Here is a 22979-nt window from a genome sequence, read left to right as displayed (position 1 = left end):
GGAGCCTTTTTGGGGAAGGGCAACATATATACAGTATCTAATAAATAAACTAATAAGTAGATTGAGTTCTTTGTCACTTTCATGGAGACATTTTCCAGTCCTGTAATTATCCTACAGCTCTTCTCTGAACCATCAAATGGATCAAAACTTCCAGAATAGTTTTGGAAGTTCGTGTCCAGCAGATTATCAGCCCTGGTAATCTGTGTCTTTTTCAGAGTCACTGTTTCCCAGAAGAGACAACCCTAATCCTATAAATATGGCCTGTTTTGATGTCCAGTGTTTAAAAAAAGATTTTGAAGAGATTTAGAAAAAGTGCAGAAAATTGCTACAAGAATTATCTGAGCAATTTGCCTCAGAATGCAAGAGATTTAGAAGCGTCATCTCATAGATCGTTAAGCGATCTGATTACGGCCCATAAATATCTAGATATCTGCTGTTAGAAGGTTGTTTAATCTAGCTAGCAAAGGCATAAGAAGTATCAATGGATAAAAAATGAAGACAAATTCATAAAGAAAATAAGGGTAATTAAATCACTGAAATAATTTACAAGCTGTGGTAGATTCTCCATCATTTGCTGTCTTTAAACTAAAATTGAATGTGTTTCTGGAAGATGTGCTTTATCGTTGTCATCAGTTGTTATAGTTTTGATGGAAGAACAGCAGGGTAAAAATTTATGGCCTACACCATGCAGAAGGTCAGGTTGGATTATAATAGTGGTCAGACCTTAAAATCTATTGAAAATGCTGTTGAAAGCAAAAAATAACAGTTCTGCAAATCAATGATGAAATCAATTTAACAATGGAGATATTGCTCCTGCCTTTGTTTAAGATAATTTGCATCATCACAGAACCTCACAGGAGAGCTAAGACTCATTGCCAGCTAAGAACTGCCCGCCTAGAGGAGTTTTCTATCTATTGACTCCTCTGTGAAATCGTATGAAATATGAACTTTCATTTCTACCCAGGAGAACTTTTACAATCTTTTCTCCGATGCCTGATGAAGAGTGTTTGTGCCTGCAAGCTTGCAATTAAAGGTTTTTTTGCAAAAAATCTTATTGTTCTAATAAAAAATATCACCTCTACCACAAGCCCTGATTGCTTTTTCCTCTAGACTAATACGACCTAATAAATGTACCATAGACACTTTTACAGTCTAATCAAGGATAGCTGTGTTCAGGCCCCCTCTACACATTACACTTAAGGTGTGATTAACCAGGTAATCGTGCCTTAAGTTGGGACCCAGCTACATGTTCAACCGGTTAACGGCATGATAAAGCAAGCAGTAAGCTACAAAGTTATTCCACAGAAAATGTGTAATAACTTTGTAGCTTGTCTAATCACACCATTAATTGAATGTGTGGGCAAGTGCTCCCCTGTGGCTAATAGACCCATCAACTAAGGGGTTTCCAGCCACAGAGGTGCGCCACCCGCTACCAGCCGCACAGTTAACAAGGTTTGCAGTGGTCACAGCATTGTCAGCTGCGGGGTTTGCAGCGGGAAAAATGCTGCTCCTCCTCACTCCCTTTGACCCACCTCAGCTGTGGGGCTTGCAGTGAGAGTAGTGTCTTTGGCTGTGGGGCTCATAGGGAATGCCGCCATCACTGCAAGCCCCACACCTCACAAGGTTTGCAGTGGTGGCAGTGTTCTCCCCACTGCAAGCCCCGTACCTCATGAGACCAGTAACAGGGGCAGTGTTCTCCTCGCTCCCTGCACTGAGCGCCCAGGGGAGCCCAGGATCAAGCCCAGGCTCTCAGTGTACCAATGATAAGACACAATAGTACAATCTAATGCACGATCCCACAATCATATCTCCTGCCATGCATATGTGGCACGGTGGGAGGCACAATTGTGTGGATCATGCATTAGACCCCATTGCACATTTACCAGCACATGTAGAGGGGCCCTTAGTAATGTCTTTCTATCACTTTATAAATCTTTTATAAACTTTTATTGTGTTTTAAAGTACGATGATTGGAAATTATTGCTTTCTACCACAGTACAAATCTTCACAGGAATCTCACAGATTCTGATGGTGCAGAATTTTGTGAAATATGAGTTTGAAGTGTATTTGTTTTTTAGCTTCCAAGTGAAGACACTGAAATATATGAGAGTGCATCACAATGCTTGTCATTGCTGGTTCAGCTGTATGGCGGCGACAGTCCAGAAAGTATGTCTCCAGAAAATATGGACAGCTTTGCCAAAATACTGAAGTCCAAAAGAGATCTGAGACAGCAGAAGCTTTTGTTAAGAATCATCAAAAGATTGGTGAGTTAAAAAACTTTATTTGCATCCAAAATTCAACTTAACATTTCTGTCTTGGTTCTTGTATGGTTGGATGAAAAGATATTGTTGTGATTTGTGTTTTTCCTCCTTTAAATAAAAGTTTGGTGTGTAAAGAATATTAAGAGTTCTTAAAGAAGCAAAAATTATCATATATATCCATTCTATTTTCTCTAGAAGATGATACCGGTTACTGGATCAATGCATGTTTTATATTCAATATTAAGAACCCACTGTAATAGAACTTCATTCCCTTCCCCCACTACCATTAACCCTCTTTTTACTTTGTTAAGAGAAAGCTTATGTTGTTTATATATTTATTTAGTGTCTTGTCTTTAAAAATTATTGAATGTTATTTTGAATATTTCCAAAGCACTGACCTTGTAACATAAAATTATATTGTTTGTTTTCTTGTCAGACAATAATTCATTTTTGTAGTTGAAATATATCCATATATAGATTATTTTATTATTTTTATCAAATGGTAAAACTGCTTTTGACAGAATGGTTATAACTTGGAATAAGTCAGTAGGAATCGCACAAATCCAAGTCCAGTGAAAGTTACAGACATGTCATGACTTCCATTCCTGTCATGCTTAATCATCAGGAGGGCAGTGTTGTTTCTTAGAAGTGGACTAAGTGTATAGAAAATCATATGATCTATAATTTACTTTTAATCTCACCATACTTTTAATTTTAATGTCTTTTGGAAAGATGATTTAGCTGAACTATGTACTTGACTCTGATAATTACCCTTTACTCTGCTGTAGCCTCCAGGAAAAAAATGTTTTCCAAGGGGAATAACTTCCTTCTGAGTCAGGGTTAAACAAGGTATACTTGTGGTTTCTAAGCTCCTGCAAAGTTTATGGATTTTGTCGGTTGGTGAAGTGTCCTGACCAGAAGATTGAAGAAGTCAATATAGATATGGAGTTAGAAAGAAGTGGCTGCCATACCACACTCATCTTTGCATGACAGAAAAGCAAATATAGCTCCCTCCCCCTTTCCAAACCCAAATTTCCCCAAAGTGTTAACTTGTGAAGCTAAAACTCACTTTACCCAGATAAATTTAAACTTCTGAATTCCCATCACCCCTGAATTCCTTTCCAGTTTCAACTTCTCTGTTCTGTACTTCACCTCATCTTGAAAAGTGACTTGTGGCAAACATCTTACATGACATTCTTGCTAGCGTTTGTCCAGCCATACTCCTGCCATGCTGTAGAACTGACTCTGGCCTAAAAATAAGACTAAAGAGGCAGCAAGATGTGTCGATAGTAAAGATGGTTCTGACGGAGATAGGCAAGAAGCTGGCATACGATTTCAGATCATTCCATTCCAAATTTACTACTGTCCGTGTGGCTTCATTTCTCTGTTTTGAAGAGTACCAAAGGCTGACCTAGGACAAGTGGTGAATGACCTAGTGACGTAGGGGTGGTGAATGTTCCACACAATATCTTAACTCCAAGCTACATAACACCACAGAAAATAAATATATCCTATCACCTTTGATAAACGTGAGTCTTGGAAGGTCCTGTACCATCGGTTCTCTTTGTATGTCAACAATATTGATCGTTGCTGTAAACTAGAACAGGGAAAGATTTCTCCAATTATGTGAGATGATAGGATTTCCTCTCAAAGCAGCAAAAGTAGGTTGCATAAATAATTTGACAGACTGTATAATAAATCTTATTTTATTTCTATGAACCTTAAAAATTCATATCCACAAGAGATAATTATCTTGTCAAAATTACAGTAATCACAAAAGACACTGAAATATAATCAGATGAATTCAACCCACTTCCAGCTGTTCATGCTGAATTTTGTATCCTACAGCATGTTTTCTCAAACTTTTTGAAATTTGGTCAGCATTTTGAGAGAGAATTTGTCAAGTGCACTGAGTTCCTGTCACATTTAGCACTGCTTGCACTGCCATCTCTTTTCTATCCATGATCTTATTCCATCTCTTTGGCAACCATAGCTACTGCTTATGTAAGAAAGAAATATTAGGAAATTATTTAAATGCAGTTCTGTAATGGCTTCCCTTATTATACTGCATATGCTGGAAATGAGGAAGAACCAGTTCGCTCTCTACCAAGTGCTCTATGCACAACCAGGGATTCTTGGATAACAGTCCTAGAACGTTGGTTTAGAATATGTGAGTGGAATCATTAACAATATACTGAGCAGGCATTATTTGAGTTTCAAACTCCTATGGTGTTAGTTTAATGTAATAACCTGAATTTAAATATTTTTTCTCCTATATGCATACTGTGGGCAGATGGGTAGCTGTTTTAGGATAGATTATTTTAAACTAGGATATCTGCATGGCAATAGGCAGTGAAATATATTATCCTTTTAGGATTGCCATTCCCACTGACATTTTGGATTGAAATGTTGCTGTTTTTGAAAGGTAAAATAGGTGCAAGAAAAGAAAAATGTCCAGAATAGACTAACTAATTAAATGTCACAGAATGTACATGTTCTTTAGACACCTCTGGATTCTGATTTTATTTTAATGATAACTAAAACTGAGGAATAATAATCAGGTAATATGCTTTGTTCAAATGTTTAAAAATGAGTCTTTTTTATTAAATATGCCACATTGACTGACTTCCATCTCTTTTTGCTTCAACTCACTAGTATAAACTAAGATTACCCTAGTTTCAAAAAAATGTAGGCCCTTGAAATACTAGTAGGTAGCCACTTATGTACCAATGTTTTCAGAACAGAATTTTAGAAAAGTTGACTAACAAATATTGGATAGCAACAAGGAAATGAAGTATATTCTCCCACCGTTAGACAAGGTTCTTTGGGTGTATCTGATATCTTTTATTAGACCAACTTAAATCATTGGAAATTTTTTTCTTAGTAGGCTTTCGAGTTTAACAACCTTTTGTCAAGCTGAGGAAGCATCTGCAGTTGGTGTGTGCTCTTCCTGGATGGAATGAATAGTAAAGAAGCCAGAGGCTGGTCTGCATGCAAGAAAGGCAGTCAGTGAAGATGTAATTTGAGGAGTCAGTGGGTGAGAGACAGACAGAAGGGGGATGAATGTAGCAGGTGAATAGTGGAGAGGAACCTGGGGAGTCAGATGTCAGGCAAAAGTTATACTGTGTTATAAATCCAGTGTCTATATTTAGTCTATGATTCTTTGAATCCAGGAGGCTGATGAAGTGAAGTTTGTAGGCTCATCTGTGAAAAGTGTTTTGTCAATTCCCTTTGAGGATTAGAACTGAGAGACTGGACAAAAAGTGGTTGTCTTGTGAGAAATGTGCCCCCACAGGTAATTGGGCATTCTTGCTTTCACTAGATTTCCGGTGTGTATTCATTCTGGTGCTTATTTGGTCTCTCCTATGTGTTTTCCATCAGGGCATTTGGTGCGCTGGATGAGTTATATTACATTTCTGGAGGTGCAGCTGTGAGATCCAGGAATGCTGATGGTTCTGTTGTAGGGTGCAGTTATTGCGGGCGGGGGGAGATGTGTTGGCAGGTTTTGCATTTCTTGTCATGGCATGGTCTGGATCCATTTGGTGTGTTCTGGGCTGTAGGAAGCTTGCTTCTGCTGATGATGTTAGTGAGGTTCAGAGCTTGTTTAAAGGCTAGGATGGGTAGTTCTGGGAAGATCTCTTTAATAGTAGGGTCTCCTTCTAATATGGGTTGCAGTTATTTGAGGATTTTCTGTATAGGTTCAAGGGAGGGGTGATATGTCATAACCAGTGTTACTCAGTATGTCCCTAATTGTTGTTGCTTCATTTTGGGATAGGCAGTTTTGGTATTTGTAGCTTCTGGATCTTTCTTGGCAGCATTTGTATAATCTGGCAGTCTCATTCATATTATCTGACACAGGAATGGGACCCTCTTCTGTATGGCAGTTCCAGAATCATTTTGGCTTCTTCTTTATAGAATGCTGAGTCTTCTGACTTCACCTACTCTGTAGAAGTCCCAGACTATATATACTTTGCCACCTTCCAAGGGATCTTGTACATTGAGATGTTTCCCCCCAGAAAAGGAAAAGATTTTCAAAGTGGGAGATTATTGTATATTAACAGTTTGCTTTACTCAGAAATTTTCAGCCATTCTTTTTCAGATATACCTGTCTGCCATCTCAGTTTCCCATCTTCCTGTGCACAATGCTGCTGTTTTCAGTTGTTGCACTATCACAAGATTTCTTAACCAACTGTCCTATGACTTTCCAATGGTTACAGAATATTGCAGTGCAGGATTTCAGCTTGTACTGACAGAAGTCATATTTTCCACTTTTGATCCAAGGGGAAACTTTTCCCTAGTTTGCCTATGCATAAAGAGAACTTAATTTAAGAGAGAGTAAACTTGAGGCTTTAATGGAAGGCCCTTTTTGGGCTGTTTTCCAGTTACCTGTTCAGTATTTCTCTCCTAAATTACTTTAAAAATTATATCTAAAGTCCACCTAAATCAGGCTTCTAATCTTTGGTGACCCTCCTAAAGCCTCATTCTCATTCTGGTGAAACTAGTCTCTAAAAAAACAGATGTCAAATAGTACTCTAGCTTTTACTGAGCAAATCTAATACATTTAGCAAATTATCTAGCCTTTTAGTAGCCTTTAATGACCTGCATAAAAATGCTTCTGTTTATTTTAGGCTGTGTAATAAGATGTCAGCATTAGTGGGAAAACATGAAAGTCTAACAAGTTGCTCTGCTAGGTGTAAGCATAATTGACATTTCTCATTTCCATCATAGAAGTTAGCAGAGATATTAGTTTGAGTTCTGTAAACAGGTTTATTCGGCACTAGGCATCTATTGACTTGGCATCTATTTATGATTGTATTTTATTGTGGTAGTTCCTCATGGCACAACATGCTGAATAACATCCAACAAAAAGCCTGTTCCAGCTCCAGAGTTGACAGTCTAAACCAGGGATGCCCAACATCCAGCTCATGGGCCAAATGTGGCCTATGGAGCCATAAGTATCCAGCCCATGGGGCTTCCCACAGATTCAGAAATTTGGCAGCAGGGGAGCTTTGGCAGGGGAAATTTGGAGCTTTGAAGTCAGGCCATATCGCTCCCCCTTGTGGGGCTGTGTTATACCCCTTCCCTCCCATGGGGCCGGGTTGGGCTGACCCCTTTCCCTCCTGGCACTGGGTTGGAGCCGGGTCAGACCCCTTTCCCTGTGGGGCTGAGCCGTGTCCCCTCCCTCCCTCCTGCAGGGTCAGGTTGGAGCCGTGATGCCCTCTGCCCCCTTCTGCATGGCCAGATGGGCCCTGCTGTTACCGCTCTGTGCTGGATCAGGGCTACCAGCCAGATCCAGTCCACGGACAGCCCTAGGCACTGCCTTCCCAGCCCGCCAGCCAAAAAGGTCGAGCACCACTGGTCTAAGCAACACTCACTGACGTTTGAGTTAGGAGAGCAATTCTGCAGTCCCTGTTTAAATATAACTCTTAATCCTGCTTTACTGGTGAATGTGCCTCACACAAGATTCCCACCAGCAGGGATACACATGGGTTACCTTGAAGAAGTGAAAGCATTTATTTACGAAAGTTTTGGTAATTCAGATGGTGTTGCCTTTATAATGCAGCTCCACCTAGTCAGAGCCACAAGGAGGTGCTTATGTGATTTGGAGCAGACACTGCCTTAATAAAAGCCACATAAAGCTTAATGTACCTGTTAGTATATCCCACTTGTATGAACACTGTCAGGGAACCTCAGTTAGGAGAAGGAATTGTTCTTGTGGGGGTATTTTCTTTGCTTTTATCTATAAAATGCCTTAAGCTAAATTACTTTAGAGGCCCATTATCTGTTGTGAGGAAGAACTTCATCACAGGAATGATAGTTCAGTTTTAGGCAGCACACTACAGATGTGGCTTGCTGATATGTATATCTGTGCTAAGTCTGATTAAAATCAACCTATGGTTAATGTGCTGTTCTTAATATAAAGAACCTGCATTTTTCTTATACCAAATAGTCTCCATCTCCCCCCCTTCCCTTGTTATATCCTTTATCCTTTCACTCTTTAGTTGGCTGCAGTCTCTAGTAGACTTTCTTTCAGTAGGATAAGGTGTTTCATTAGTTAGAAATTACTAATGACTCCTCCAGCAAAGAAAAGCCAACCAATACATGCATATCACAAACAGGATGGGTTAACCTAAAAATGTTGTAGCCAACGTAATGAAAGTATAGTGTCACTTCTTTGCTTTATCCTTCCACCATTGTGTCAAGAAGCTCAATCTGTTTATAATCTCCACACAGCCCTTTGTGTAATAGTTATGGACAGGTTTTAATGAAATTTGAGAGAGTCTCTAGAGATCACAGATACAGAGGCCTTTAACACGGTGACGTTGCTTAGCAACCTTAAGCCATTACATTGCCAGACTCTGTAATAACATGATATACTGCTCTTCTGCCAGTCCCTGATGAAAATGTAATGGAAATAATCCCCTTCTAAAGGTTGTACTCTGTTAGTATTTGGAGGGTGAAAACCTCATTTCACTGCTAGGTTTTCATCTAGTCACAAAGTAAGTTATTAAATATAGTTTTCTAAATATTGCACGTGTTTCAGCCCAAATACATTTTAGGATATTTTTAAAAGCAGACATAACGCTCCTAACTAATGCTAACAAGTAAGACTTATTCTGTTATCAGGTTGGATTGGTCTGCTGCCCTTTTTCCTCATTCAAGAAGCAATATACTGGTCCAGATTCGGTAGTGACTGAAACAGTCATATAAGCAGAAGCTAATGTTGCTGGCTGCAAGAATCAATGTAATTAAACTAATACAGATTCGGGCCCAGTTCTTTACAACAGTACAGCCCCTTTGCATTGTTTGGCTGTTCAGTGAACCAAGATTTGAGCGAATATGAAGCCATTTTGGTGAACAGTTTTTAAACAGCTTTCCTACAACTTGATTTTAACATTTCTGTGTTCAGTTTACTTGCAATTACGGGATCTACTAATGCAGATTCTCATACTAAACAATTTTTAAGTTCAATGCCAAATATCGCTGGAAAGTGTCTATGAAATTCCCTTTATTTGTGTGTTCTCAGCAACAACCGAAAACTCATTTAGTTGGTGAAAAAAATGAAGCCTGGTTAATTTGGAACGTATAATCCCAATGTATCCTCAGACATTTTTCAAGCAAGGCAAAAGTCTTCAAATGTGAAGTCTTTTTGCATAAAATTTGTACTCACTGAAAACACTGTTCTGTGGTATTTATCTATGGATCTTGCATCATGCTACATTCTCGATTCTAGCCAGTTACTGCAAAATCCGTGGCACTTTTTTTAAGACTATATCAGATTAAATCTAATTTGTCTAATTACATTCTACACCCTGAAAGCCAACTTCTGATTTGGGTTGGATATGAAGTTTCCATTTCTTGTCCTGAATTATTGTGTACTGCTGCTCTTCACTGTTAAACATTTTACCGCAGAGGGGGGAGCATAAATTGTTCTCTGTGAAGAGTTTATACAGCAGATTAAGCATCAAATTCAGGCTGATTTATAAACCATGGATTCCTTTCAGGTTGGTCATTTTAAATGCAATAAACTCTGTTTAATTCACCTATAGGTTAATTTGCCAGGATGGTGTAATCACTGTTATTATTATTTCCAGCAGCAAATTCATCAACTCCTGGTTATTGGTCAGTACTGGATAATTCACCATTATTTGCATTCTCTTTGTAGCAGTGAATTAACCAGAGCTTAATCTGTGACACGTTTTCACTAGTCTTAGCACTATACAATAAAAGCTGTGTTATCCAGCACTTTATTAACTGGCATGCTGATTGACGGGGCAAAAGTGAAACCGGAAGTCCCACAGTGGCACTTCCGGTTTCGCCAAGTCCCACTTTGCCGACTTTGGACCACGGCTCAGGGCAAAGCAGCCTGCACGGGGCCCCCCTCCCTGTCCCCTGGCACACTGATGCCAGCGAGTGAAAGACCTGGTGCACCAGACGTGCGGGGGGGCCTGAACAGGCAAAAACGCCTCTCAGGTAACTGACATATTTGATTAACTGGCACTCCCCATTCCCCATGGATGCCGGATAACATAGCTTTTACTGTATGATTTACATCCCCTTAGCTTTAGTGAGGAGCTCCCCGTCTGTTTTGATACTGAGCTTTTATTCATGAATTCAACAGCACACTGTTGTAAACGTCCGCTGCATATATGATAAACCATTCTCTTCAGTTACCTATCTCCAAAAAACAGAGAAGAGGCCTGATTACTGCAGAGCAGTCTTACCATTACTTAGTGTGTGAAACAAAATATATTTACTGTCACCATGTAAAGTCTTTAAACAAATGTGGGATGTCACATTTGTGCCAAAAAAGAACATAAAGCAATTGTCTTTTGCTTTTAGTGTAGTAACCCCATGAACAATATTGTATTCTTGATTACTTGTTATTTTGTATATTCATCCATGATATCTGCAAGCAAAGACATTGAACTGGGAGTGTAGATCAATGGTTCTCAATATTTTTAGATGCAAGGCAGCCCTTAATATACTCAAGGCACCTCTCAGAAAATGGCAGCACTTAATTTTCACTTGTTTTTTTGACTACAGGAAAATAGGAGCAATTCTTTTGTTGCAAAGAACTCCGAAAGACCACAACAGTTTTTAACACTGTGAATTTCTGTTGAAAATCTTTATCTTGTGAATCATTTGGACATCTACCAGACCTAACATTGCGTGGTACTCTGTGGCACCCTTCAAATGACCTCAAAGCATCCCAGAGTGCTGCAGCACCCTGGGTGAAAATCACTGGTGTAGATTGTTGAAACGGTTACTCTACTTTAAAGAAGAAGGTGGAACTTATCACATTTCAGCTGAATCTGGTACAGTTTGTTTTTAATCTGTCTCTTCCTAACCCACAAAGAATTATTGCAGTTTAGCTTTACTTTACTGTGGGTTAGAATAAACAGATGAGACAGTTGCACTAAATCAGCAATGTGAGCTCCTGAATGGAAAGTTCCCCATGACTACTGATTAAAACAGTGTGATTGTAGGTCTGTCTGTGTTTGTCTGACACCAGGTCTGGCTTATTCCCAAAAAAGAAAAAATGAAAGTACTTTTAAGTCTTGTAACATATTTATTTCCACTGGCTGGAAGCTTTACACACAGTTTTCAGCATTTTAACACTCCAGTGTTGCATACATAAATTGGCAGAAGGCAGGGTAGAGATGCATCTTATAGACTAAAGAAATTCAGGGATGCATAAGCTTTCATGAGCAACAGCTCACTTAATCAGATGAGTGAAGCCTATAACCAGTGACTGAGACTTTTCCTTTGGTATTTGCCCTATATAATTTGATGAAGGAGAAAGATACAAATTGGAAATGCATCCAGTGTATGGATAAAGACAGGTGATGGAGATGATGGGTAGAGATTATTAAGCAAGATCTTCCTCCAGAGGTGTAGCCAAGTAGCTCCACACATGGGACAGCTGCATAACGTGCAGCACCAGCTGTCACAATGCTATCGCAGCAACATGGTCAGCCACTGTTGCAGTTGCAGCTATTTTTGCACCTTCCCCCACACAAAGGCAACACCTAGACCTGTTGCCTTCCCATCAGTTACATTACTGCCTTGCTTATGAGAGCTCATGCATCTCTGATTAAGTTAGTGTATAGCAGGGGCAGGCAAAGTCCAGCCTATAGGCCAGTTCCAGCCAGTAGCGGACTCCATTTCCCAGCAGCCCCTGCCTGCATGGCTGGGGCTGGTCTCCATGGAAACCCCAGCCACAGCTGCACTGTGATAAAGCAAATCTGGGATTACCATGGAGTCCAGGCCCAGCCACGCTGGCAGGGCATGCAGCAGGGCAAGGAGGGGGCTAGCCTGGAGCCCTAGGATCTTGTGGTGAGGGCAGCTTGGTCCCTGAGCATGCAGGCTGCAGACTGCAGCTCTGCCCTGGCCTCAGACCAAGCTATCCCTGCCACAAGATCCCAGGGCTCCGGAACAGCCCTCTGCCCTGCTCTGCCCTATCACATGCCCTACCAGTGTGGCTGGGGTTGGTCTCCATGGCAACCCCAGCTGTGCTATCACAGCACAGCTGGCTGGGGCCTCCATGGAGACCAGCCCCAGCCATGTGGGCAAGGGCCGCTGGGAAATGGAGTCTGGCTGCCATCCCCTGATCTATAAGGTACTTCTCTACCTTGACTTCTGACTGACTTCAGGCTAACACAGCTAACTGGGGCAGGGGCTCCTCCTTAAAAATTGGCTGTTGGTATCAGCCCAAAAAATCTCTATTGGTCCACCCCTACTTATCACCAAGTGCAATCATTCAAAATCATCAGATGGACTTTAATATCCTGAGTTCTTTTTCTTTACTTTCCATTTTTTGTGCCTTCAGAGTACAATCGGGTTAAATTTTCAGTATTCTCTCTACAACCATGAAGGCCAGAAACTTACTTTTATTTTTTAATCAAAGCTGAGATGATCAAATGATCACTTGACTCCAGGAGCTTGGTTTTTATGAAATACATATTACAAGAGTCATGATAAAATATTCAAAATTAGTAACTACGTGTAGTAAAAAAATCACCTGAATTAGAATGTTATGCATGACTAAATCAAAGAATGATTGATTTCACATTTTCAGGATTCAGAAGCTTTTGGCTTAAAAAAGATTTTGAAGGTCTTCTAATTTGAGGTCCCCTTTTTGTCAAGCTGATTTTTTTTTTGCAAGACACCAGTGGCTATCTTAATCTGCATTTGCTTTTTCATTTGATTAGAGACATATCTCCATAATAACCAAATTGCTGTCTAGATTATTTATTTTAACAAAGAAATAACCAGGTGCTTTTGTCATAGAGCAGAAAGTACACTGCTCTTTGTCTAGTATTTGCATCACATGTGCACCTGCCTTGTCGGCATGTTATTTATTGAAGTCTTTTGTGCCCAAGAAATCTGCAAAAGGGGATGCACTTACATTATCTATATCTATCAGTTCAGAAGTCCAAGAAGAAGCCAGTTTCAGTGGTTGTCTTCATTCTCCAGTATTTCTTTAAGATACATATCTCTTTTCCTGTAAATAGCTAGACGTTCTTTCTTTCTATGGTTTCCTTCTTTATCACAACTACTGGGAGTTTAATATAATTTATCTGTCCACATACGCTGCCATGAGATCTAATGTTTGCTAAGTACTGAGTGTCCTTTGAGTGATCAGTAGTGTATAATCACAAAACTGTAATTAGCAAGATGTTACCAATATCAGTAAGCTTATGTTAAGGTTGTCAGCATTGGATTCCTGGTTTAAATATGAATATAAGGCTGAATAATGTTCTCGAGTCCTTAGAATGTGGCCCAGGATTTGTGGCTGCTCTTACTTGTACTGGGACCTGTATACCAAGCTTCCATTGCGTTATTGTCTGTATAAACAAATACAAAGGATAGTCCTTATCTTAAAGAACTTAGAATCCAAATAGTTAGGTTCCTTCTAAGCATGTTTAAACAATTGTCTGCAACTGAAGTTCCCATGTAGTAGATAATTTGACTTGAGAAAGTGCTGTGAGCCTGGACGAGACTTCAGCCATGGTGTACATGCAGATGTGGATGAGGCTTTAACAAGTTATCCTAATTATCAGTATGGAAGTCACTCCCAAGTTTGAAATCTCACCTACAGAGGTGAATTCAGTACTTCAAAATTCTTAATCTTGACACATTATCAATGTGACACCATTCTCTGAAGCCATAGAAACTGTGAAGAAATAAACCATACATTATGTGTATTCAAAAATATAAACAGAAGCATAGAAATCTCCTTTACGGTGTCTTCTACAAATCCCTCTTGCAAATACCTTGAACTTCTACTGTAAACTTAAGGCACTGTATAAATTATAACAATTGCACTATTGGAATAAGGCTACTACTGGGAGAATTGCCAGTTTGGCAGTAGAAACCACAAGTATACAGATATTCCAGATTTTTCTCCTGGAGCAAAAATGGCAATTCATACAAAAAATTAGACCCAACTACAACCAAGCAGAAATTGCTCCTGAGAGAATGGACATCTGTACACTTTTCTGTGGCTCAACTCCTCCCAGAACCCCAGAAGAGTGGAGCTACAGGGTAAGGCTCTGATGCCTTCCAAGAGACCAGGTTCACCCCCAGCCTGGAGAAGGCATAGGGGCAGCTGCTTTCACCCCTCCCACAGACTGGGAAGGGAGGAGATGAACAACCACCAGCGGCTCCCCTCCTGCTAAAATCCCCAGAGTGAGAAGCAGGCGGGGGATTTGCCATGCCACTTCCTCTGCTCAGCTCATGGCCGCAAGGAGCTGAGCACAGGGAGCGGTGCCACCCTATGTATTCTTCTTACTCCCAAGTCCGCAGACAAAGCAAAAGTATGTCTGTCTTGAAGGTGAGAGAATTTTGAACCTTTATGCCCTAAAAAGAAAATGAAGACAGGGATTCAAGGAGGTAGAAAGTGTTGACATGGTCAAAGAAAATTATTTTAGAAATGGATGAGGGAATGTAGAACTTCTTGATGTTTCTCCTTGAAAGCCTCATGCTTCTGATGCTTTATCAGGCTGAATTTGTTTTAGGTATTCTTCAGCACTAAAGTGCACGCTCTTGAAATTCCCTATAAAAGGGATCTGTTCTGATACTCCAGTGCCTGATACTGGTATGTGTGACTGTGCACTTGAAACAACCTCAAATAAGTCCATGATTCACATTAGGATTCTGGAAATAGGGATATATTTTAAAATAGCATGTATGTGCACTGAGGTCATGCTTTCAATAGATTGCTATAGCAATTGGTGTATTTTTCAAAGTTCAGACAGTGTTTCAATTGAACATCTTCAGTGATGAAACCTACACATTCTGAATTATGAAGGCTGTGCTAGTTAAACATTTATAGAAGTGCCCAATGCTGTCATTTCTTTAAACTATTAAGACGAAATGGTTTTATGTGAATATCATTATAAATTTATAACAAAGTAATTTGTGTGATGATGCATAGTTCTATGTGTTGTGAATTACTGTCCTAAATTTCACACAGCAGATGCTTTCTTTGGGATATAATGCCAAGTTGATTAGTTCATATGATGTAGCATAAGAATATCTCATAATTTGCATACCAGTTCTGTACTGATTATACAGTTGGCTTTTTTTAGATTGTTCAGGGTGCGTTTTCAGAGCAGTGGAGTTGACAAAACTCCTGCTCTTGCCAAAAGGAGCTGACTGCTTAATTCTTTGAATATCAGTAAAAATGTACTCCCTCCAGGTGTATATAATAGTCAGTCAAGCTTAATAGCATTTCTCAGATACGGATCAACAGATGCATGTTATTTACCAGTATCGAATACTCAGTCCAAACTATTTAGAATATGTTTCTAACAAAATGTTCCCATGCTTACAGCCATGCAATGGCATTTAGAATACATGAATGATAATATATAGGTATAATACAAAAATTGATATACATTTTATTCCAGTTGGCTGTATCATGTCATACACCATTGAGCAAGTTCTGACCTCAGTTATGCTCTTGAAACTTGGGTAAATCTATTTTGTTCAGTAGAGTTATTCTGGATTAGAACTGGATTTATGAGAGTATAAGTGAGATCAAAATTTGCTTAGGATCGTATTTATGAGTGAGCCCAGCCAAGTATACGTTATGTGGAATGGGTATGAAAAAGATGGGATACATACAACTAAATAAGAATTCAGAGACAGATATAAGATTTGTATTCTAGTCATTTACACTGAATTCATCTTTTTATGGTTGTTAAACTAATCGAGTAGTGCGTCTGGGTAAAGGATCCACTCAGCCTATTTGGTCCAGTGTTACTTATTTGTAGTATAGTTTTCCACTAGAGGGCTCCAAAGCTATAACAGCAAGATGTCATAAAGTGCTTTGTGAGATCAGTCTGACAGCCAAAAACCAATGGGCACTTTCGAAAGTGTTTGTAATAAATATGCACTTTTGCAGTTCTGTAGCTGTAGAGTTACAGTGCACCAACTCAAGTTTTGACTAAGATCCTCCACTTATCCATAATTTCTTAATCTACTAATTCTGATCAGTGAAAAACTATAGTCAAGTTTTACATATGCGCATATATATGTAACAGCCACCATCATATTTCTTTGAATACAAGATGTGTTTTTTCTTGCACTTAACATGGGTTGCTGTGGCTCTAGTCCCAGGTCCAGGGCTGGAGCCAGAGCTGCAGTCACCACCTATCATGGCCTAGTGCTGGGGCCAAAGCTGTTACTGCTGCTGCTCCTTGGCCAGGGTCATGGTAGCTTGAGGTTGTCTCACAGGGGAGAGGGCACGTAGTGGGGGGAGACCATGTGGTGCAGAGTGGGGAGGAGCACAGGGAACACTGCACTGCCAAGAGGGCAGAGGGGAGAGTGCCTGATGTGGAGGATGGAACATGCATGTCATTGTGCAGTGCAGGGTAGGGAGAGCATGGGGAAAGCCATGTGATATATTGGAGGGCACAGGGGAGATCATGCAGTGTGGGGGAGGGAGAAGCCCAAAGGAAACCATTCAGTAGCTTGTGTTCCCCTCTTCTTCCCCCTCCCTGCTGCCTTCTGAACTCAGAATTGCTGCCACTGCTATGACTGCCTGGCCAGGGCCAGACCAGGAGCCACTGAGTGCTCCATGCCCTGAGCTAGAGCCATAGTCACCACATAAGGTAAATGGGGGGGGGGGGGGTGAGGACAGGTGCTAGTGGTGGCATACACTGGGGGTAGCGGGGACAAGGACTGGGGGAGAGACAAAGGGGGTACTGCTTTCCCTTCTGTAGCAGTGAGGAGGATGAATTTTAGACAGCCTTCTAAAATTAGATTCCTGGTATGGAAAATTATAATACATTTATTTTTTCCATGTCTAGAATCTAATTATTGGGGATCATCATAAATCTGAAGTCATCTTGGATTTGGGTAAATATGGTAAATAGCACATTGAACCCTATAGACTAGAATAACACTGACAAAAATTAATATTGTAGCAAAAGACTAACATTGTCAAAGTACTAGCCATTCTTAAAATGAACAGAAGTCATCTTAATATATATGATAAATAATACATTTGTATGAAACATGAATAGGGCCTTTGCTTATGAAGAAATGTTCAGAGCTCTCTTTTATCATTGCAAATCTTTAAGCAGTGAAATGTATGTATTTGCAGTGTTAATGAGGATATAATCATGAAATAGAATGCAAAATTTATTTCTATAGTTCATATCTGTGAGATGGCTAAAACTAGTTTGTGCCACATTTATCAGTAAGATGTGTGGCCTTGGCACTACTGACATAGTGATATTTATTTTACTTTTTGTGATTACTGAAAGGCAAATTATGGCTGTCAAGACTTTAGGAATAACATACCCTAAAATTCTTGGGTTATATGGACTATAATTCTGTTGAAGGGTTCTGGAAAACATCATAAGGAGATACTTACGTTGTTCATTCATTTCAGTAGAACCCCAATATGATGTTATTTAATAACAAAGGATCCTGTAGACTGTTCTCTTCTACTCTCTATAGTATGTCCTACTTCACCTTTCTGTTTATTAGTCTTTGCTGTTTTGCCTTGCTCATTCCATGTCTTTTTCCTGTATTGCCACCTCTGCCCCCACGTGTGTCTGATTCTCATTTCAACCCCTGTACCAGGTGCTTCTAATATCTTTCAGGACTTAAAAAGTTTTTAAAAGAAACTGAAAGCTGTATAGGAATCACCATTGAAACTTAGAGCCGCAGGAGCCTCTTGAATATTAAAATGCTTTCTCTTATGTTGCATTCTGACCATTGCAGGTTTCAGCAGGATCGTCTTCTCCTCCCTGAGGCTTGGTACTTTAAATTTGCATAGCTATGTATGATATCAAGAGTCCATAATTATAGATGCATATGATTATGTTCTTATATGTGTACACATGGTAGAGTTATATACTTTTCTGCAATCAATTTTTAATTATGATGTTAAATTTGAATAGTATATACAATAGCTTTCTTTAATTTAGCATTTTCATATGCATAATGGCTATGATTTTCTAAAGTGTCTTGTGATTTGGAGTGCCTCTTTTTTGGGTACCCATTCTAAGGAGTCTTATAAGAACCTGGTAGTCAGAAAGTGTTATGCTCTTACTCCTGAAAATCACGCATTTTTTAAAGCATATCCAGTTTGTCATCCAAAAATACTAGGCACTTTTACAGGTTGTGGTCAAAAACTGTGCGTTTCTGTTACAAGAGACTTGGAAGCAGAGAGGTGAATCCAGTCACAATAGGAAGCTTTTGCAAACTTCTCAAATAATACTTTCGGTTTTCAAAGGTACCAGTCCCCCAGAACCTGCCTGGAAGGCAGAGGGGATGATCATATATGATATATTCTCTCTCTTTTTTTCCCCTTAGAATTGTTCCTTGTACCCATATCCAATTCCCCTTTTCACAGTCTCCTTTAAAGGAGACATGAACTAAATGATGTAGTCACTGTTTGACCCAGAAATTTCAAGCATCATCATAGAAATTTCAAGTGGTTTGGAAAAGAGGCAAAACAAGTTTGTCCATCTCTACTAGAAAGTAATAACTACTGAAGGTCAATTATAACAAAGTTAATTTATTTAGCTTTTGCCTAATGTTCATTACAGAACATAGAACAGATTTTAAAACTGATAAAACTTAATTGCATATGGATGAGAAACTAGAATCAAAATCTAATTACTAGAGCGATGGGAGCACGGGAGTTGGGCAAGACTGCAAAATGAGAGAGAGCAAGCGAGACAAAGACGAGGAAGGCTGGAAACTGTAAAAGTTTGGAAGATGTAAAGTAGAGTTTGTTTTTAGTAAAAGACTGAAAGAGTCCAAGGAGTATGGGAAAGGGTGTGTGTGTATTTCAGTGTTCAACAGAATGAGTCCTGCAGACCTTGGATATTATTGTAGTATATATCTTAGCAGGAAGAATAATCTGTTTCGTGTGTGGAAAGCTAAAAAAAAAAAGGGCGGGTTGTTTACAAGGACTAAGTTTTTTAATAGAACAAAGTATCTTTCTTCTTTGAATAATTGTCTGAACAACTGTGGGTACTTGAGCAGTACTCAGTACAGGCTGCTCAGTTGGGCTGTGCGAAGCTTTGGTTGCTGATTTGATTCAGCAGAGATTCAGCCTGATTCAGCAGCCAAGTGTCCGAATTTGAATCAAATCAGGACACCCTTTAATCTCTCCAAATCGAATTGGAACCCTCTGAATTGATTCGGAGAGATTCAATGATTTGGACATAGACACCTCTTTAAATATTTTTTCTACATGCCTCAAGGTACCAGTCGGCTCATGAATACTGCGATGCTGGGGTGGATGGAGCGTGGAGTGTGGGGGAGTCCCCAGAGCGCTCAGTGGCAGACCCGGAAGTGGACCAGAAGCACTTCTGGTTCACATTTGGATCCACCGCAGAGCATTTGGGGGACCCCTCCCCACCCTTCAGCTCAGTGACTGGTGCTTCTTGGATCTGGGGGGGTACCCAGGGTCCCCCCATGGCCAATTGCCCCCAGAGGAGTGGGGGGGAGTGCCATGTGATGGACTCAGAGTGCCTTGGGAGTGATGGACTCAGAAGTGGACCAGAAATACTTCTGGTCCACTTCCAGGTCTGCCGCTGAGCAGGCCAGGGGGCCCCTGCACTCCTGTGGGACGCTCCATCTGCCCCACCATCTCAGCATACATGAGCTACGCCTGGTACCTCAAGGTATGTAGAAAAAACATTTAAAGCTGTGTCTATGGCCGAATCACTGATTCTCCAAATCAGCATCAAATCTTCAGATTTGGATTCGGCTGAATCAAATCAGGACAGTGCTCCAAATCAACAAATCGAATCACTGTCCCCCGATTCAGGCTGAACCTAAATCCGAATCTAATACGGCCCATTTCATACACCCCTACTGCTCAGGCCTCTGTCCTCAGCTTCTGTCCCTCCGCTTCCCACCCTTCACACCAAACAGACAAATGGTGAAGCACATGCTCTCAGTTCTTCTCAACCACCTGGCTAAATCAGCGTATCTTCTTGTTGTGTAGCGATCACAGCCCATGACCAGATGTCTACTTACCACTATTCCTTTCTGGTGTTGTTTCTTCTTGTTCTCTTTCCTTCTTTATACTCCTTCTTTTCCCCTCAAAAAATCCCAAGACTCTTGATGCAATTTGCCCATCACCCTATTTCTCCCACCCCCAATCAAGGGTGAGCCAACTTTTTCCCACCATGCCACACTGAAGTTTCTTAAAGGTTTGCAAAAGCCTTTCTTTTGTGTCACGGACCCAGTTCTTCACTTGGGATCAGAATCTGGTCCTTATGGCACTGATGCACCAATCATTGAAGCAAATGGCTTCTTGTTCCCTCTGCCATCTGTTTATGAAATTGGTTTTCCTAGTAGGAATCACCTCCAGATGTGTTAGTGAAATCCCAGTATGAATGAGAGATCCTCTTTATATGATGTTCTATCTGGGTAAGGTGGTCCTCTGTATCCGTCCTCATGTAAAAGATTGTTCTTTAAGTTCTGCTCTGACCTACAAATTGCATTACTGATTTTTTTTTTTCCTAAATTCATGCTGTTCAAATCTGAAGTTGCCCTTCACACATTGGATGGGAAAAGATTTCTGGGCTTTTACTTGCATAGGAGCAAACTCCTTAGAAGGTATCAGACTCTTACAAGCTGCTGAAGGTAATGAGTGCTTTGGTAATTCAAGTGCTTTCCACCAGGGTTTAGGCTACTTCTGCTGCCTTTTTCCCAACGGGCCTCCATGTCAAATATTTGCTAAGCAGTAACTTGAGGCATTTTTACATGTGCTCAGGGGTGCAGTGCCGGGTGATGTAATTAGTGAGCTCTGCTAATTAAAAGCGCCTGTGCGTCATGTGTATCAGCATCCTCGCACTGAAAAATTGTAGTGGGGCACTTTGAACTAAAGCTCATTGAACATGTTTTATTTCAAAGCACCCTGCTGCCATTTTTTCAGCCCGGGGACACTGATACACACGACATGGAAGGCTGCTGGAGCATGTCAATTTCTATGTTCTGGCAGACTCGATTAATCGATTAATTGAGTCTGTTCCAACGCACTGGATTTCCAGCGCGTTGGAGCAGACTCCCTGCATGTCTATAGGAGCCCTTCAGGTTTGGGTTATACCTTCACTAAGCACTCAGATTGTGGAAGATTTCTTCAGTGGAGTGTCAGGTGTGAGGAGACACAGCCTCCCACCTCCAGGTGTTGGAGTCACCCACATATGAGAATATATGAGGTACTTACTTGAAGAAGAAAAACGAAATCACTTATTGATAACTGGGGCTTTTTTAGATGTGTTAGCCATATGCACATTCAAACCCTGTCCTTCTTCCCCCCTCTCTCAGAAAGTCTGTAGCTGAGAAGAAACTGAAGAGAGGGGCTGTGCACTCCACTCTTTTTCCCCTAGGCTCAGGGAGAAGCCAAAGGGAAGGAAGGGGCTGGATTGGCCTTTATGGATTAAATATTAAAGTGTCCAATTAGAAGGTTCATGGGCTGATTCCAACTCTGCATATGAGAATGTGTTTTTGGACAACACGTTTTGAAGAATTTGAGTTACTGGCAAATCATTTCCTTTCTAATGAATCCATCTCTAGACACCTACTCTTTTACATCTAGGACCAGGGTTAGAGTCATTTTAACAGATTAGCAGATGTAATTTCAGGAAAAGTAAGCTTTCATTAACATCAGCTTTAGAACAGAGATAAGAATGGGAAGAAAAATATACTACCTGGACATAGAAGTTTTTCCAAGAGGAGGATCACCTAACTCCCTGATTAAAGGATAGTAACTAAGAACAATACATTTGGCCTTTCACTGCCACTGATATGACAATCCTGAAAATAATCTAGAAAAAAAATTATATATTCATATAGAATTAATACATTAATGGATCTTAATCCAAGAATGTAAGGATTTTTAAAATATACGAAATGGATGATAACAGCTTTCATATAAATTCAGTAAAATGTAATAAGGAAAATCATGAGCTTTTCCGTCTCTCAGGTGGCTTGCAAAGCTCATTATTTTGATTTTATTTTCCTGACATTAATCTTTTCACTAAAGGCATAGAGTTGAAAATAGAATGATGATTAGCATTAGCCCATTTATGAGAAACTAGTAATGACAGAAGCTTATTTATTGCTGTGTACAATTAAAATGTGATATGAACACATGAAAATTAAAATTAAAATGAGACTATAGCTTGTCAGCCGTTTTCTTTGTTCACCTGGGTCTTTATTAGATTGCTGCTCACATACATTTATATATTTAAATATAATAACAGAAGCAGCATCTTTATTACTAGAAATGCCTGAACCAGTTGGATTACAAAGCACACAAAAGAAATTGTGCATCCAATAAAACCTTTGTTAAAGAACTGGATATGTAAATCCAGATTATTCTGAGAAAATATTGACCTTTCTGCCCTTTTTCTTTGTTACATCACATTTTGAGTTCCTTGCCATAAAAAGTTGCTTATGTATAGCATCTAGAGTACTTTGAGTACATGTGTTTTATCTACATGACAGCACTAGGTAGAAGTGAAAGCTAACAGTTTGAAATCTTAACAGGAAAATGTATGGTTTTTGTTTTTAATTCCATATCATTATACAAAGACACGTTTGTGTTTCTGTGGTCAGGTTTATTACTTTTTCACAAGGATTTTTGGGGCTGATGCTCCTATTAAGGTGTGAGAGATTCATAGTAAGGGGAAGCCATAAGGAACCTGTTTTACTTCCTTTCAGTACCTT

The 22979-nt window shown here is 39.9% G+C and overlaps 1 protein-coding gene and 1 long non-coding RNA gene across 3 annotated transcripts in view; both read left to right on the top strand.

The window, feature by feature from the left end:
- Positions 1–22979, top strand: part of ULK4 (unc-51 like kinase 4) — a 442797-nt gene that overhangs the window by 364281 nt on the left and 55537 nt on the right. For both annotated transcript variants that reach the window (XM_019537396.1, XM_019537387.1), the window contains exon 34: positions 2079–2264. In XM_019537396.1, the coding sequence (XP_019392941.1) occupies positions 2079–2264 (186 nt within the window). The remainder of the gene's footprint in view (positions 1–2078; positions 2265–22979) is intronic.
- On the top strand, positions 5756–22900 carry LOC109311669. The gene is made up of 3 exons (XR_002101573.1): positions 5756–5991; positions 19067–19073; positions 22889–22900. It is a non-coding gene; the product is annotated as an uncharacterized LOC109311669 (long non-coding RNA).

This window comes from Crocodylus porosus, unplaced genomic scaffold (genome assembly GCF_001723895.1).
Source record: "Crocodylus porosus isolate Cpor-Errol unplaced genomic scaffold, CroPor_comp1, whole genome shotgun sequence".
Taxonomy (NCBI): domain Eukaryota; kingdom Metazoa; phylum Chordata; order Crocodylia; family Crocodylidae; genus Crocodylus; species Crocodylus porosus.
Note: the sequence above shows the minus strand (reverse complement) of the source record. Positions and strands in the feature narration are given on the sequence as shown.